The sequence below is a fragment of the Struthio camelus genome, chromosome 22 (genome assembly GCF_040807025.1).
Source record: "Struthio camelus isolate bStrCam1 chromosome 22, bStrCam1.hap1, whole genome shotgun sequence".
Taxonomy (NCBI): domain Eukaryota; kingdom Metazoa; phylum Chordata; class Aves; order Struthioniformes; family Struthionidae; genus Struthio; species Struthio camelus.
This window is the reverse complement of record NC_090963.1, coordinates 7198737-7211987: the sequence shown is the minus strand read 5'-3', so window position 1 is coordinate 7211987 and position 13251 is coordinate 7198737. Positions and strand designations below refer to the sequence as shown.

Sequence of the window (13251 nt, the reverse complement as noted above, 5' to 3'; positions counted from 1 at the left end):
GCAAAAGACGGTGAAGGCTCCATCCTCCTGTGACAGCGGTTTTAATATCTGTCCACCACGCGGTTGCCTTACAGTAAGACTGGAAAGAGTGAGAAGAGAATCAATGTCTTAACTGGTTGTTGCAAAGGCTTCCTGGCAAGTTATCTATCGGCACTTTGCTGTCCAAGCTTTGTTTGACAGGGATGCAGGAAACATTTGTATCTGTATTTAGGTACCGTTTACAGGCTTGAGGCTCAGTTGGCTTGTAGGACGACATAGGGCAGTTCCTGAAACTGCAGGGAGCAACTTCAGGAGGACTTTGGGGCTATGTCTTGACTTCCAGCTCATAAGGACAAGGTAGAAAAGGGACAGCTAGCTCTGAGTGACCACCTGCGTCAACATGATGCAAGGGCCACATCAGGCTAATACGCCAGCTTATGTCTTGGAAACTGTCAAGCTGTCAACACGGTGTTTGCGAGCTAATTAGCCTACCTCTCTCCAGGCCATAATTCGCTCAGGTGCAATCGTACCCTGGCGTGGCTGGGCTGCTTCCCATTGTGGAGATAGCCGAGGGGGTCTGTGCACAGCAGCGCGCTGCATAGCCCAGGCGTCATCCGGAGCGTTTCTTAGGATGCCGGTGTGCGCTAATGACCGCATCCAGTGGGGAGGCCTCGGAGGAGAGGATTGGATGTTGGCGTATTTGCAAGGAGGCTGGGAGAGGCGATGGTTTACCATCAGCCCTCTCCTAAGCACTTGTTTCTGTGGGGAAATGAATCTACGCAGCCTGGCGCTGTTCTTGTCTTTATTTCTTTCCTTTTGTCTTTAAGTCCTTCTCAGGCCTTGGGTGGAGCTCGGTGTTGATCTCGGGAAGAACCTGATGTGTTCTGCTTTCGGTTAGATAATCATCATAAAGCAGAGCCTAAGGAAAGCCTCAGGAGTAGATGAGTGTTTGCTTACTTAAGCAGTGGCTTAAGTTTTCTGCGTGTTATTGGGAAATGTAATCTGATCGCAAGTTAGCGGGGCATTTTGGTGCAGTGGTGCCCGTGGGAACACAACGTACGCGCAAGGAAGAACGGCAAAGGAATCGGGAGGGGCGCTGGGCTAGCGGTCCGCCCGATTGCTTTTGGGGCAGGTTCGCGCCGGCAGCATGGCTCTGTAGCACGCGACGTACCCAGGCGTGAGTCCTGCCAGGTGAGCTGGAACGGGCTTCCGGGAAAGCGAGGCAGGGGAGCCTGGGGATGCCAGATCTTCTGCAAAAATAGCCGGTAGGGGACCTAACCTGGGAGCGAGAACCGCTTTGAGCTGGGTTTCTGATGGACGAGAGCGATGGTGCAGCCCGCGGGGCGCACGTTGGCGGAGGAAGCCGAGCGGCCGGAGCCAGCCCCTGCGTGAGAGCCGGGGTACGTTCCTCGCCCGCTTCCAGGCAGCGGCAGGGCGAAGGAGCCCACGCCGAGCACGCATCCCGCAGCCAGGCTTGCCCAGCAGGTACGCGGCTATCGTTAGCTGGTTTACTGCTGGGCTGTGCCGCTTCGCACCAGAGCCCGGACTAAATCGACGCTCCGCTCTGGCCTGTCTCTGCTCCCGCGGGAGCTGGTGGTAAAGCCCAGCCGAGGTCCGTGGGAACGGCATGGCTGGCACGCTTCAGCTTTTGGGGAGGTCTGTGGTGGCAAAGTAGATTGAATGCCCTCCCCCCTAGGCAAAGGGTTCATGGGCCAACTTATTCTGAGCGTTGCTTTGCTTTGGGGCTTGCCGCTTCCTTTCGGTAGGCTGCCTGCTGCTGCAGCAGAAAATGAAGCTCTTTGGTAAATGAACTCAACTCCTTCTTGGTTCCCTTTTGTTTTGATGCTCAGGAGACGGCAGATTTATAGGCCTTCCTGAGTCGTAAGTTCATTTGCTTCTTTTATTTACCTTTCACTGCAGCCCATCCTGAGCGAGGTTTCATTCTGCCTCCGAGCAGGGCTGACCTGCCAAGAGGAGCTGATCCGTAAATCTTTCCTTCCTTTTTCTTTCTTTCCAAAACAGAATTAGCTGAATTTGCCTGGGAGGAAAACTCTTCTGCCGTTGCCCGCAGTCAAACAGTGCAATTAATTAGTGCTTTCCCTTTTCTCTTCCCTCTAGTCTCTGTCTGCCCAGGCTAAGAATAAGCCAAAAAGGAGGGGGAAGGGGAAAAAGCAGGACAAAAGATGTGTTTGAAGTACTTTCTTTTAATTAAAACTTTTGCAATGTGATCCGGTACGGTGATGGTGTACCTATTGCATCATACCCAGTGGTCAGAAGAAGTTTAATCAAAACCTGCCAGCAGCTGAGTGGAGCTGACTTCAGGCCGGTCGGATGAAAATCAAGCGTTCTCGATTCCTGCAGGTGAAGCCGGAGCCGGTGCGGGGAGGTGTGAGTCTTTGCCCCTTCTCTTTGCCCGTGTAGAAAGTGGGTGTAAAAGGCTGACACGCCGCAGATTTCTGCTTGGGACACGGGCTGGCTTTGGCTAGTAAGAATTCACGTTCCTGGCTGAAACCTCCTGGAGAAAATGAGAGAAAAGCTCCGTCCCTCTTCATGGTGCCAGGGCTGAAAAATGAAACAAATGAGAGAAAATCTCTCTGGGTACTTTAGATCACATTACATTTTGGGACAAATATTTTGTGTTTGGGAATATTTTATATTTGGGAAACGGGAGGCCGGGGTTCTTCTAGGCGCACGTGGCTTTGAGCACGGCAGTTTATTTCCAGGTGACGTGGTCCGTGCCTTGCGCAAGGGGCAGGCCTCTTACTTGTTGTTTAGAGACTGCCAACATGGCCTGGTTTAAATAGCAAAACAAAACATTTTCAGATCCTTAGAAAATACTCCGCAGATTCAGTGTCCTTTTTATTTTTAGCTCTTGGGAGATTTAAGGCTAACATCTGGCCGTTTGTTTGCTAGTAGAGCTGGACAGAATTAAGAGCTTTTCTGCTGCTTGAAATTGAGATTTTTTTAATGCTTAAAAAAGTATTAACAGGATAACTTCTGTTGCTTAAACGTTGCTTCCTCAGTTGGGCATGGTATGAAATACGGATTCTAGTACTAATACTTCCCAAGTTATTTGACAGCAAAGCTAGCCTGGGATTACCTTAAATTTCAGAACAGGGCAATTAAGAATATTCTAAGAGAGAAAATCAAGACTTTTCTTTATAAAACGCATGGTAAGAGACCACGTGCCTTAGGAAGAGCATCGAGACCTGCTGAATCTTAAACCAGTGCCTTAACCATTGGGCTGTGCTGCCTCTCAGTTGTTTGGAGCAGGGAACCTTTAATCACTTGTAAAGTGGGTTGCCAGGGTAGCGAATTAATTCTTCATCTTTTAGCTTATGTGAACTTCTTTTTGGTTTCCGAGGGCAAAAGGACAGTGGGTCAGCATAAGAAAAGGCACTCGGACAATGATGTGAAAGTACGTGTTCAGCTGAAGCCCTTCTGAAAGGCAGGTACGGAGCGGAAGAACGCTTCGTTGCCGTTCCTCGCCGTTTTGGGAGACGGAGCGTGTCAAAACAGCGCTGAGCAGGCACGAGCCGTTTGCCAGCATTTAATTTGCTGAAGATTAAAAAGTTGTCCCATTCTCACCATACCGTGTCAGTCTAGAAATACCTTTGAACTCTGGGGGATGTGAAATTTAGATCTAGCCTCAGATCTTGTGGCGCTTGGAATCCAGGGCTACAGCAGGGTCAGAACTGTGCAGCTGGTTTAAGGGGAGTCATATTAATAGCATACCTAGACACAACGGGCTGGCTCAACTTCAAGTGCCTTTGAACTTTGGGGTAACTAGATCTAGACCAGGACCCTGTGCTTCAGCTTTTTTCTTTACAAACTAGAAGCTAGTTAGTGAAGTCCAGTTGCTGCACCTTTACTTAGTCACATGGGCCAACCCTCGGGGCCTTATTCTCTTATTTGTGAGGTTTTTTCTTTTTTCCTCCTTTCTTTCTTTTTTTTTTTTTTTGCAAGCCTAGAGTTTCTAAAAGATTTGATACCTCCTTGCCTTAAACTCCTTTGAAAATTTCAGCTTGCTTTTCAGGCTGCCGGGTTGAGCTATGTCTGGTTTACAAATCTAACTGAGGGGAGATTCGGCTGCTAAAGCGTTACCCCCTTTCTGACCCACAGCTCTCCCCGGGATGACATCTGCTGCTTTGAACCCCAGGTCTTTTCTCTGAATGCTCTCCTTACTCTCTCCTACCCATCCTATGTCCTTGTCAGGCTGAGGGCAGAAAGCTGAGAAGTCTGCTGGGCTGAACATCAGCTGATGCTTTCATTATTTATGATCATTTCTAAAAGCACCGTTGCAACTGTTGGGGGTCAAGCTATAAGCAAAGCCTTTTCTTAATGATCACAAATGATAAACAAATGTAAGACATTCGGTGTCAAGAGCCTCACAAATCTATTCACTACCTGGAGCTCAAAGCAGCTCAACAGTTGCAAACCACTGCTTGCATAGAAGTGCTGTAAGTAAGTAAGTGTCCTGACGTGGGCACCAAAAATAAGCACATGCTGAGCTTTTCTGAGCACTTGGCCAGGTCACAGCTGTTGGCTGCTGAACGCTTTGGAAAAAGTATACCTCATTCAGATGCTCAGCACTTGAAAATCTGGGCCCAAGCAACCCTTGGTGTCGTTGCTTCTCTAATAACTAACCGCCACTTTACTCTGCAAGTAAAGCCAAGTTCGAGCTGCTGTTTCTGGAAGGAGGGAAGCGATTCCCTCACTGCTGGTCCTCTCTCATTATTAGAGGAGCAGCCTGAAGAGACTTTCCTCTCTCGGATGGAGGCAGACCTCAAGCTCTGGGATCACTGTGGCTCCCCTTCCCCCCGCTGAGCAGTCCCACATGCTGTTACCATGCCGTGCAGGAAAGCAAATATCCTTGATTACTCTGCTATCAAATACCCTTTGCTGACCTCCCTTGAAGAGAATCCCTTGTAAAATGCTTTTCTCCAGAGGTTTCAGTCACTCGGAGCCTTGCAGGGTTTTCTGAGCTCCGGTGATTTATTACTCCTTAGCAGTCTTGTGGTTTCTGGACAGCCCTGCTGGAAACACGCAGGGGTACAAGGGTAAAAGTATCAGTTAACCAGCAAACTGGTCCAAAAGCCACCCATGTGCAAGGGCAGGAGTGGGCTTTCAGGCTCTGAGACAGGGCTTGGAGAATGAACCCTGCAGGGAGCAGGGGCTGTGTTCAGCGGACAGGAGGGTTCGAACCGAACCCTCTAACAGCAGGGTAAGGGTGTAGTAAGGCTAGACCCACTCCTTAATGGCATATGGGCAGGGGCATCAATTTTCAGTCTCCTTATTGAGAGCTGGTTGGGAGGGGGATCCTGGAAGCCTGTTCTCTTGCAGCCTATCTGCAATAGCTTCCGTGGAGCAATAATGCAGAAGGGTTAGATCTTAAGACTGCTGCCGGACACGGACCATGAATGCAGCTAGTCTTTCGTCCAGGAACGTCCCTTATGGTGGAGGTGACTTGAGGCTTCCTGCAGCAGGCTCCTGCTCTGGGGGTGATCCCCGAGAAGAGAAGGGGGACTTTGGCTCTTTCAGGCCACGTTGGGTGAAACGGAGTGAAGAGATTTGCTCCAGTGGTGGGCCTGCTTTGCCTTTCCCATCCCACAGTGGCAGAGACTTTAATTGCAGCGAGTACCTGCCAAGAGGATATAGATTAAGGAAGCAGGATCATTTAGTACCTTGTGTGTACCTGGCTGCTCTCAGTGAGGGCAGAATTAGAGGAAGAGTAAAGCAAATGGCAGCTCTCTGCCCTGATTTATGCTCTTTGAGCTGTCACTGAGGTTGTAAATCAAGGCAGAATTTGGCCCAGGTTACTTGCTGACACTGTAGATCAGCACAGTAATCGGCTGAAAAAAAAAATCCACAGAGAGAAAATACAGATACATTTTACACAAGCCAGGGTTTGGCTAAGCTGTTCTGATCTCATCTCTCATGTAATTCCTGGGTGGTTTAAATGGAATAGTTTAATGGAAATATTTTGATTTGTGGCGTTACAAACGAGGAGAAAACAAGGCTGAAGTAGTACCCAGCATGCTGAGATGTAGAGCGTATTGGCAACAGTTTTCCAAGCTTGCTTTATAAATCTCTGGATTTTGCACGTAGCTGCAGTGGTTGTGGGAGCAGGGATAGTCACCAAGCTGCATGATTCTTTGATGTACCCTGTGCACTGTTGCTTCCCGGGGACCTAACTTATGATCCCCCCCCCCCCCCCCCCATCCCTTCGCTCTGGGGAACAGGGTAAGGAATATAGGTCATCAGCAGGCCAAAGTGGCAACACCTTTCTTCTACTGGTGATGAGTTACTCACCAAAATAGACACAGTGAGGTCTGTAGACCATTATTTTCATTAGCGGTGATCTCACATTAAGAGTTTCCCAATCTGGCCTGCTGGTGTAATATGTTCCTTTCCACAGCACCATTTATCTGAAGATCTCAAAATACTTTATATAAATGCATGCACAGTAAGCTTTAATTCATGTTTTACCACCAGCGAAGTGTGTAAGGGTTGTTTCCATATTGCAAATGAGGTAAACTGAGGTACAGAGCAAGAAAGCAACTTGCCCAAGACTGTGCAAGTTGGTTGCCAGGTTGTGTAGAGGGCAATCTTGCAATGAGTGCGCGTTTCCCATACATGGTCCTATTTCATTGTAGAGGTTTAAATGGATATTTCATTTCCTAGGACTAAGACTGATCAGAAACCTGTCTGTAGCTGTGAATTTAGATGGTCTGATGTGAATCAGATCTTCCTCTAGTGTTTGGAAAAGTTTAGATTTGTCACTCCAGACTGGCCTTGACCTGAAAGGATTGGAGCAGAACTTCTGGTGTGTTTTTAGGGCTGGTGTCAAATGGTTGGTATAAGATGTAGCGTTACGAATCGGTGAAAAAAAAATCTACTTCCGATCTACTCATCGTCATCTACCTGTACGGTCACTGGAGTCAGTACAGACAGTAAAGGATAAAAGTGCCTCTACGAGATAGCTCCTGGAGGATGAGATGAAGAGTGCTTTGAACTTCATAGTCTGTTGCCTACAAAGGGGGACTAGGGAAGAATCTCAAGTGAACCCTGTCCTGGTGTCCGTAGAGAAGCAGAGTTGCACGAACGGGGACAGATTTCATCTTGTCTGCTCCAAGTTAATCTCTTGTGGTAATTAGATGGGTGACTGCAGTGGTGTGTGTTATAACAGCTCCTAAGGGCGGCTATGGAAACGCAGGTGGAAGCAGGCCTTCCTTTCCCTGTGCTAGGGAAATGCATACTAGGAGAGTCTCTGCCCAAGAAGATTAAACACACACACACAGTCTGGGAGAGAAGACAGGTCCAGAGACAGGAATTTACTTGCCTGTGGTCATGTAACAGGTGAATGGCAAAGCTGGGAAGGTATTCCCTGCTCCCGCTCCAGAGCTCCCATTACTTACCATGTTGCCACTGAACTGGCCTTTATCCACCTCTGTTTCCTTCCCTGCCAGGGTCCCCTTCTCTGAGGGCATATCCTCTCATCTCCGTCATCACCAGGCAGCCTTCTGTGGTCCCTCACCTCGTCCCAGCAGCCACCAGCTCCCGAGTGCTGCCAGCCCAGGTCTCCTCAGGGACTGCCAGCTCAGAGACACCAGCCAGTGAGACCCATGCCAGCAGCGAGTCAGAGGCAGAACAGCCCACGCCTCGGTTGAAAAAGCCACGCCGGAGTAGGACCATCTTCACGGAGCTTCAGCTGATGGGCTTAGAGAAGAAATTCCAGAAGCAGAAGTATCTTTCTACTCCGGACAGGTAGGGGTTTGCTGGGCTGGGGAGGGAGATAAAAGCTGTCCGTCACAGAGCTGATTCTCTGCTCTCCACCCCTCCTGGAGTCATTTTTGCCTTGCAGGATATACTTGACTTCCTCCAGGAAGCATTCTGTTCTCCTGCCATTACCTTAGCAGGCCCTTTGAATCCTCACTGTCAGCTTTGAGTGTTAGTTCCCTTTCTACAGTTTGGAAACACCACCTGATTGATATGCGGGATAGTCCCACCACGCCTTGTGCTCTTCTGAAGCGCCCTTTTGTCCCTTTCAAACCCGGGGACACCCAGGCCTCGGAGAAACTGGCTTTGGTTGGCTATAAATACTGCTCGCAAAGAAGTGGGAGAAAAGTTTCTTACGCTAGAAAAAGGAGTGAGAGCACAAGGGCTGCTCCAGCCTTGCTCAGCTGTTCCCTTGGGGTCACTTCACTTCTCTGCAGCTCGGTGTCATTTTGGGGGACTGCAAGGCCCTGTTACTGCTCTTTGCCAAAAGGTATTTGATCTATCTGTGAAAGGATAGGCCAGTTCTCAGGACTACTTGATGCCAAATGGACAAAGCAAAAAAGGAGAGGTTTTGTTTTCAGGGATTTGAATCACGCTGCAATTTGGAGTTACAAGAAAAAAATTGGCCAATTCCTGCCAAGTTTGCAAACACAGAGCATTTAAGAACTTCACCAGACCTGGTACTGCACAGATGCCACTGGCGCAATATTTGTATTTGTTTTGAGGATCAACACTCTCTGCTCAAGCTCTCCATCACCAAAGCCAAGGTCCTTCACCAGTCTAGGCCCAATTTCACGGGCAAAACCAGATTCTTGGTCTCGTGCAATTTCAGAGCTGCTAATGCTCCTGTGCTTCCTCCTCACAGCTTCACAAAGCTGCGTGGATGACACAGTTGATGAAGCACTCAGGGCTGTTAAATTAATTTAGAGGTATGACTGTTCCTTGGCTTTGTTCGTTTTTGAGGCTGATGAGCAATTCCTGTCTGGGCACCACTTCCCCTTTCGTTCTGTTTGTTTCCCCTGGTTCCTAGGCAATGCTGATTGTGCTAATGTGTGTGGCAAGAGATTGTAACTGATGGCAGGTAATCAAAGTGTGATAAGACACGGGCACTGAGGGAAGATTTAGTCAAGCAGTGTTTCTCTGTGTGAACTCATGACTGGAAATGTGGTGGTGAAGCAATGGGTTGTTATTTGGCCTGGACACAAGATTGTACTGCTTGGAGGGCAGCTGAAGCACCTGGCTTATTGGCACCAAAGGAGTGCAGTACAATGGGGTGATGTGTGGGATAGATTGTGCTTTGCACATAGCATCTTTAACTCAATGGGACTGTGTCACAGGCATTGCGCAATGGCATAGGCAGCAGGCAAACCAAGCCTGTAGAGTGAGTCCAAAGCAGGAAAACGCATGAATCCATGAGCGAGTGAGGAGCGAGGGCTGGTGTGGGGTACGAAGGTGTTTGTAAATATGAGTCTATCTGACTACCTGAGAAGCCCAGCTGAAACAAAAGTTTTATTATGAAAAACTTGGCCTTGACAAATTTATTTCCTCATCTAAGGGCTGAGAAATATTTGCCAGAAAGTTCACGCAATCCAGAACACCTTGGAATGTGACTCTGCGTTTGAGCTGTCCCACCTGCAGGTCTTGCGTGACGCAGTGGGGCACAGCACTTGCTCAGCTTTGCTGAGAACTTCCAACTCCAGCCATTGTGCAACTCCATTACAACACCATCAGATGCATAGTGCTGTCACCTGTGGGGTAAGATAAAGGATTACTCTGGGCTGAATTTGGTTCACATCCTGGCTTCTAAATAGAAATAATGAACGGTTACAGGTGAACTTCCACAGTTTGGGGATTTGTGGAGGATGAATCAGGTTTATGGGCTGTTTGCCACATATACCCTTAAGCTGAACGTGCAAATAGTTTTTAAGCATTTCTGAATTGCGTGTGATAGCAGAATGCATTCAAAATTAATAGATTTACATGTACCATAATTTCCTGAGAAGTGAAAAAGTATCATAATCCTCATTCTCTAGATAGAGAAGATGAAGTATGAGACAAAGATCAACAGTTTCAAAGGCAGACTGATGCTGGGTGTCTTGGTTCTCACGTGTTTGCTTCAGACACCGTAGACCTGTTTTTCAGGGATGTTGTGTGCTGGTAGTTCTCTGCTTCAAATACAAATGCGGAGTGTCAGCAGAGTACCATGGTCTTGCGTTTCAAACAGGGCAGACAAACTTTTGAAACTTTTGGTCTTGCTCCTTTTCTCCAGTGGTCACAGAGGAGAAGCAAGGACCGATGGGGTAACCTATTTCCCACGTGAGTGCGACGAACATCAGAATATTCTTTCTTCTTCCATAAGAGCATTCGTCTTTGCATCCTAAATTCACAGTGGTTTACCACTTCTCTCTGAACTGAAAACAACAGATTGGAGAAGGAAATAACCATATTTTCTGGCAATTCTGCTGTTGTATGTGCTTATAGTTTCAAAGCTGACATCTGGGCTCTTTTTGTCTTCGGTCAACTTATTTCAGTGTTTGTCTTGTCTCCTAGGCTGGACTTAGCTCAATCGTTGGGGCTGACTCAGCTCCAGGTGAAGACGTGGTATCAGAACCGTAGGATGAAGTGGAAGAAAATGGTAAGTGGTTCATTACCACTTGTCTGTGGTCCTTAAAAACTATTTTCAAAGGGACAGATTTTGAAACTGAGTGTAGTGTAAATGACCTGTGTCCATTTACACAAGAATTTTGTTTTATTCTTGCTCACTTTGCTGAGAAACATACTTTTTTTCCCCTCTATGAGGGAAAAAAAAGCTTACGCTGCAGAATATGTGGTGGACTGGAGGAACCATAGGCAGTAGGAGGAATACAAAGCAAAGGAGCGAAAGAAGGTGAAACAGAACGGGGGAAGAACCAAAAAGTCTCCTGCTGCATATCTGGCATTCCTGTGACCTTAATGCTTACAGAATTTGTTACATGTATAGACCAAAAGGATGATATTGCTCCACAGAAACCAATGCAGTTTGGAGAGCTAATGTCATTAATCCTTACTTTTCGTATTTCCTTTCGTCTCTTTCAGATAGTCAGAGCTTTATGGGCCTTTTCTAGTTAAAATGTTTCTGGAAAGGACAACTGTCCAGTAAGGCCTGTTGGGAACCACGTTGCTATGACATAGAAATATTTATGGATTCCTACCTGAGAGAAGAGATGCAGTTTTGGACTGCATCAGAACTGCATTTCTCAATATACGTCAGAGCTGCAGAAGTTAGCACCTCTTAAAACAAATCTGAGCGTGGCTTCGGGCAAGACTTCTGGATGGAAGTGTCCTGGTGCTGTAGTGATGGTGTGAAGGGAGAGGGAATTAGATGTAAAGACAGACTCTCTCTTCTACACAGATCAGATGGGTCTCACATCTTTTAATGCAGGTGTTATTGGGGGGGGAGAAGGTTAAGGCTTTTTCAGAAGCCAAAGAGGAGCTAGCAGAACAGGTAGAAAGAGGAAATCCCGGCTGAGGTTTATGACTGTTGTTACTTGGGCTTTGACTAGAACAACTCCTTAGGAAAGGAGCTGAATTTTGCATAAAAACCTTCTCTGTTTATAGTCTTGAGGACTGTATACCTGGACTGCTTTTGGGCCTGCTGCAGGAACTGACTTAGAGACCTCCAGAATTTGGAGTGTCCTTCCTGATGGGGTTTGTATTTCGTATGGTTTATATGAAATCATGGGTGAACTCACTCCATGGATGCAGGGCATTTCTATCAGGCTGAAATGGTGCCCAATTCATGCCTGGACTCTGAGGTCCAGGCTGGTCCTAATCCTGTTACCTAAAGGATGTCTCACAGCAGTGGAGTTCAGATTGATCTTGTCCGCAAATCTTTTTGCTCCAGGTGCTGAAAGGTGGGCAGGAAGCTCCCACAAAGCCCAAAGGCCGTCCAAAGAAAAACTCCATTCCCACCTCGGAGGAAATTGAAGCAGAAGAGAAAATGAACAGCCAGGTTCAGAATCAGGAGCTGGAGGGGTCTCAAGCCCCTGAGGAGCCTACATCAACAGAGGAGAAGCCAGGAGTCTCTTTGGAGACAGAGAAGACTCCAGACCATATACCAGAGCCCTCCTCAGAGGAGACTACACCATTAAGTTAAAAGGGGAAGAAAAGGGAAAAAGAAGAAAGAAAAGTGAAAAAGAGAAAAGAGAAAAATGCAAACCAAATATATATATATGTGTGTGTGTGTGTATTTAAATATGTATGTAATTGTGTGTGTGTACATATATATATAAATACACACACACACACACACACATATATATATGTAGACCTTGTGTATGAGTCGAAAGCTTGGTCACGTTGTGCCTTTGGGAATCAGCCATGCTACGGTGGAACCAAGACATCCCGTGTGAGCGGTGAGGACCTGTTCCCCCCGGCGGTGTGTGTAAGCCTTTCCCATGGAGAGTGATGGAGGCCTTGACGTGTTTCCAGAGCAAACTGCGTCTAGAAACCTGAGACGGACCCTGGCAAATAAAGGAGAAGGCCAGGGCTCCTTCCATGCTGCAGGAGGCAACGTGTAGTGCTATGACTGTGTTGGAGGGTTCAGTGTGTTCGCTTGATTTTATCCTTGCCTTTTAAAGTAGTGCAAATGGACAGAGTACCTAGTCCGGTCTCAGATCCGGGACTGCTAAGAAATGAGGAGCTCGGACAGCACCTTTTCCTCATTTAACCAGCACTTATTTCTGTTAGGGATGGGCCCAACTTAAACATTTTTAGGAAAGAGCCCAGACCCATGGGTTGGCTTTGGCCCAGTGTAAAGATCAAAGCCTCCAAAGCGAGATTCGTACCCCGGGGTGGTGTTCAGATTTCGTATCTCTTGGTTGTTGGGTGCTGTGTCAGTGAATTTGCAGTGACCCAGGATAAAATTTCGAATGAGATGAGGGTTTGGATTTGAGTCTGCTCCAAAAGCTTTGGGATGCTTGGATCTGGGATTTTTGCTTTGGGCCCGTGTCTAATTTTTGTAGGTGGTTTTTTTTTTTTTTTTTTTTTTAAAGAGCATTTAAATGTTTTCAGGGTTTGGGAGAACGATGGATTTAAGAAGTTGCCGAAGAAAGTTCGCATTTGTTTTTAAGATGTGTGCCAAGAATAGATGTGCATCATGTTTCATAAAGTCTTGTTAAGGGTGTATTTTGCCCAAAGGCTGCAAAAGATGTATTAAGATAACCTTTATTTTTTAATTAAAAATGAAATATATAAATACAACAGTTGTTGTTTCTCTTTCAGAATGCTAGACAGGAGACTTTTCTGGGCTAGGTTTTTTTCCGTTCTATCAAACCCTGCAGAAAATGGGAGTTCATCAAACTTTCCGTAACGCTTCTGTGCTGGAAGCACTGTGTAAACTTCCTTCCTAGCACCTTGCGCAGGTAGGTGAGGAGTGTTAACGCTGCCGTGTCGGTGGGTGCAGATGAACGTGGCAGGATTAGAGCACTGGTGGTGCTGCTGTTTTCTGTCACC

The 13251-nt window shown here is 47.2% G+C and overlaps 1 protein-coding gene across 2 annotated transcripts in view; it reads left to right on the top strand.

Moving 5' to 3' along the window:
• Positions 1–12999, top strand: part of BARX2 (BARX homeobox 2) — a 79047-nt gene extending 66048 nt beyond the window's left edge. Inside the window, exons 2-4 of one of the 2 annotated variants that reach the window (XM_068916553.1) lie at positions 7449–7746; positions 10309–10393; positions 11642–12999. In XM_068916553.1, coding sequence (XP_068772654.1) covers positions 7449–7746; positions 10309–10393; positions 11642–11893 — 635 coding nt within the window. In that variant the 3' untranslated portion in view covers positions 11894–12999. Of the gene's footprint in view, positions 1–7448; positions 7747–10308; positions 10394–11641 lie in introns of those variants that run through there. The other variant, XR_011135883.1, reaches the window with a different exon arrangement.
• The last annotated feature ends 252 nt before the right edge of the window (positions 13000–13251 follow it).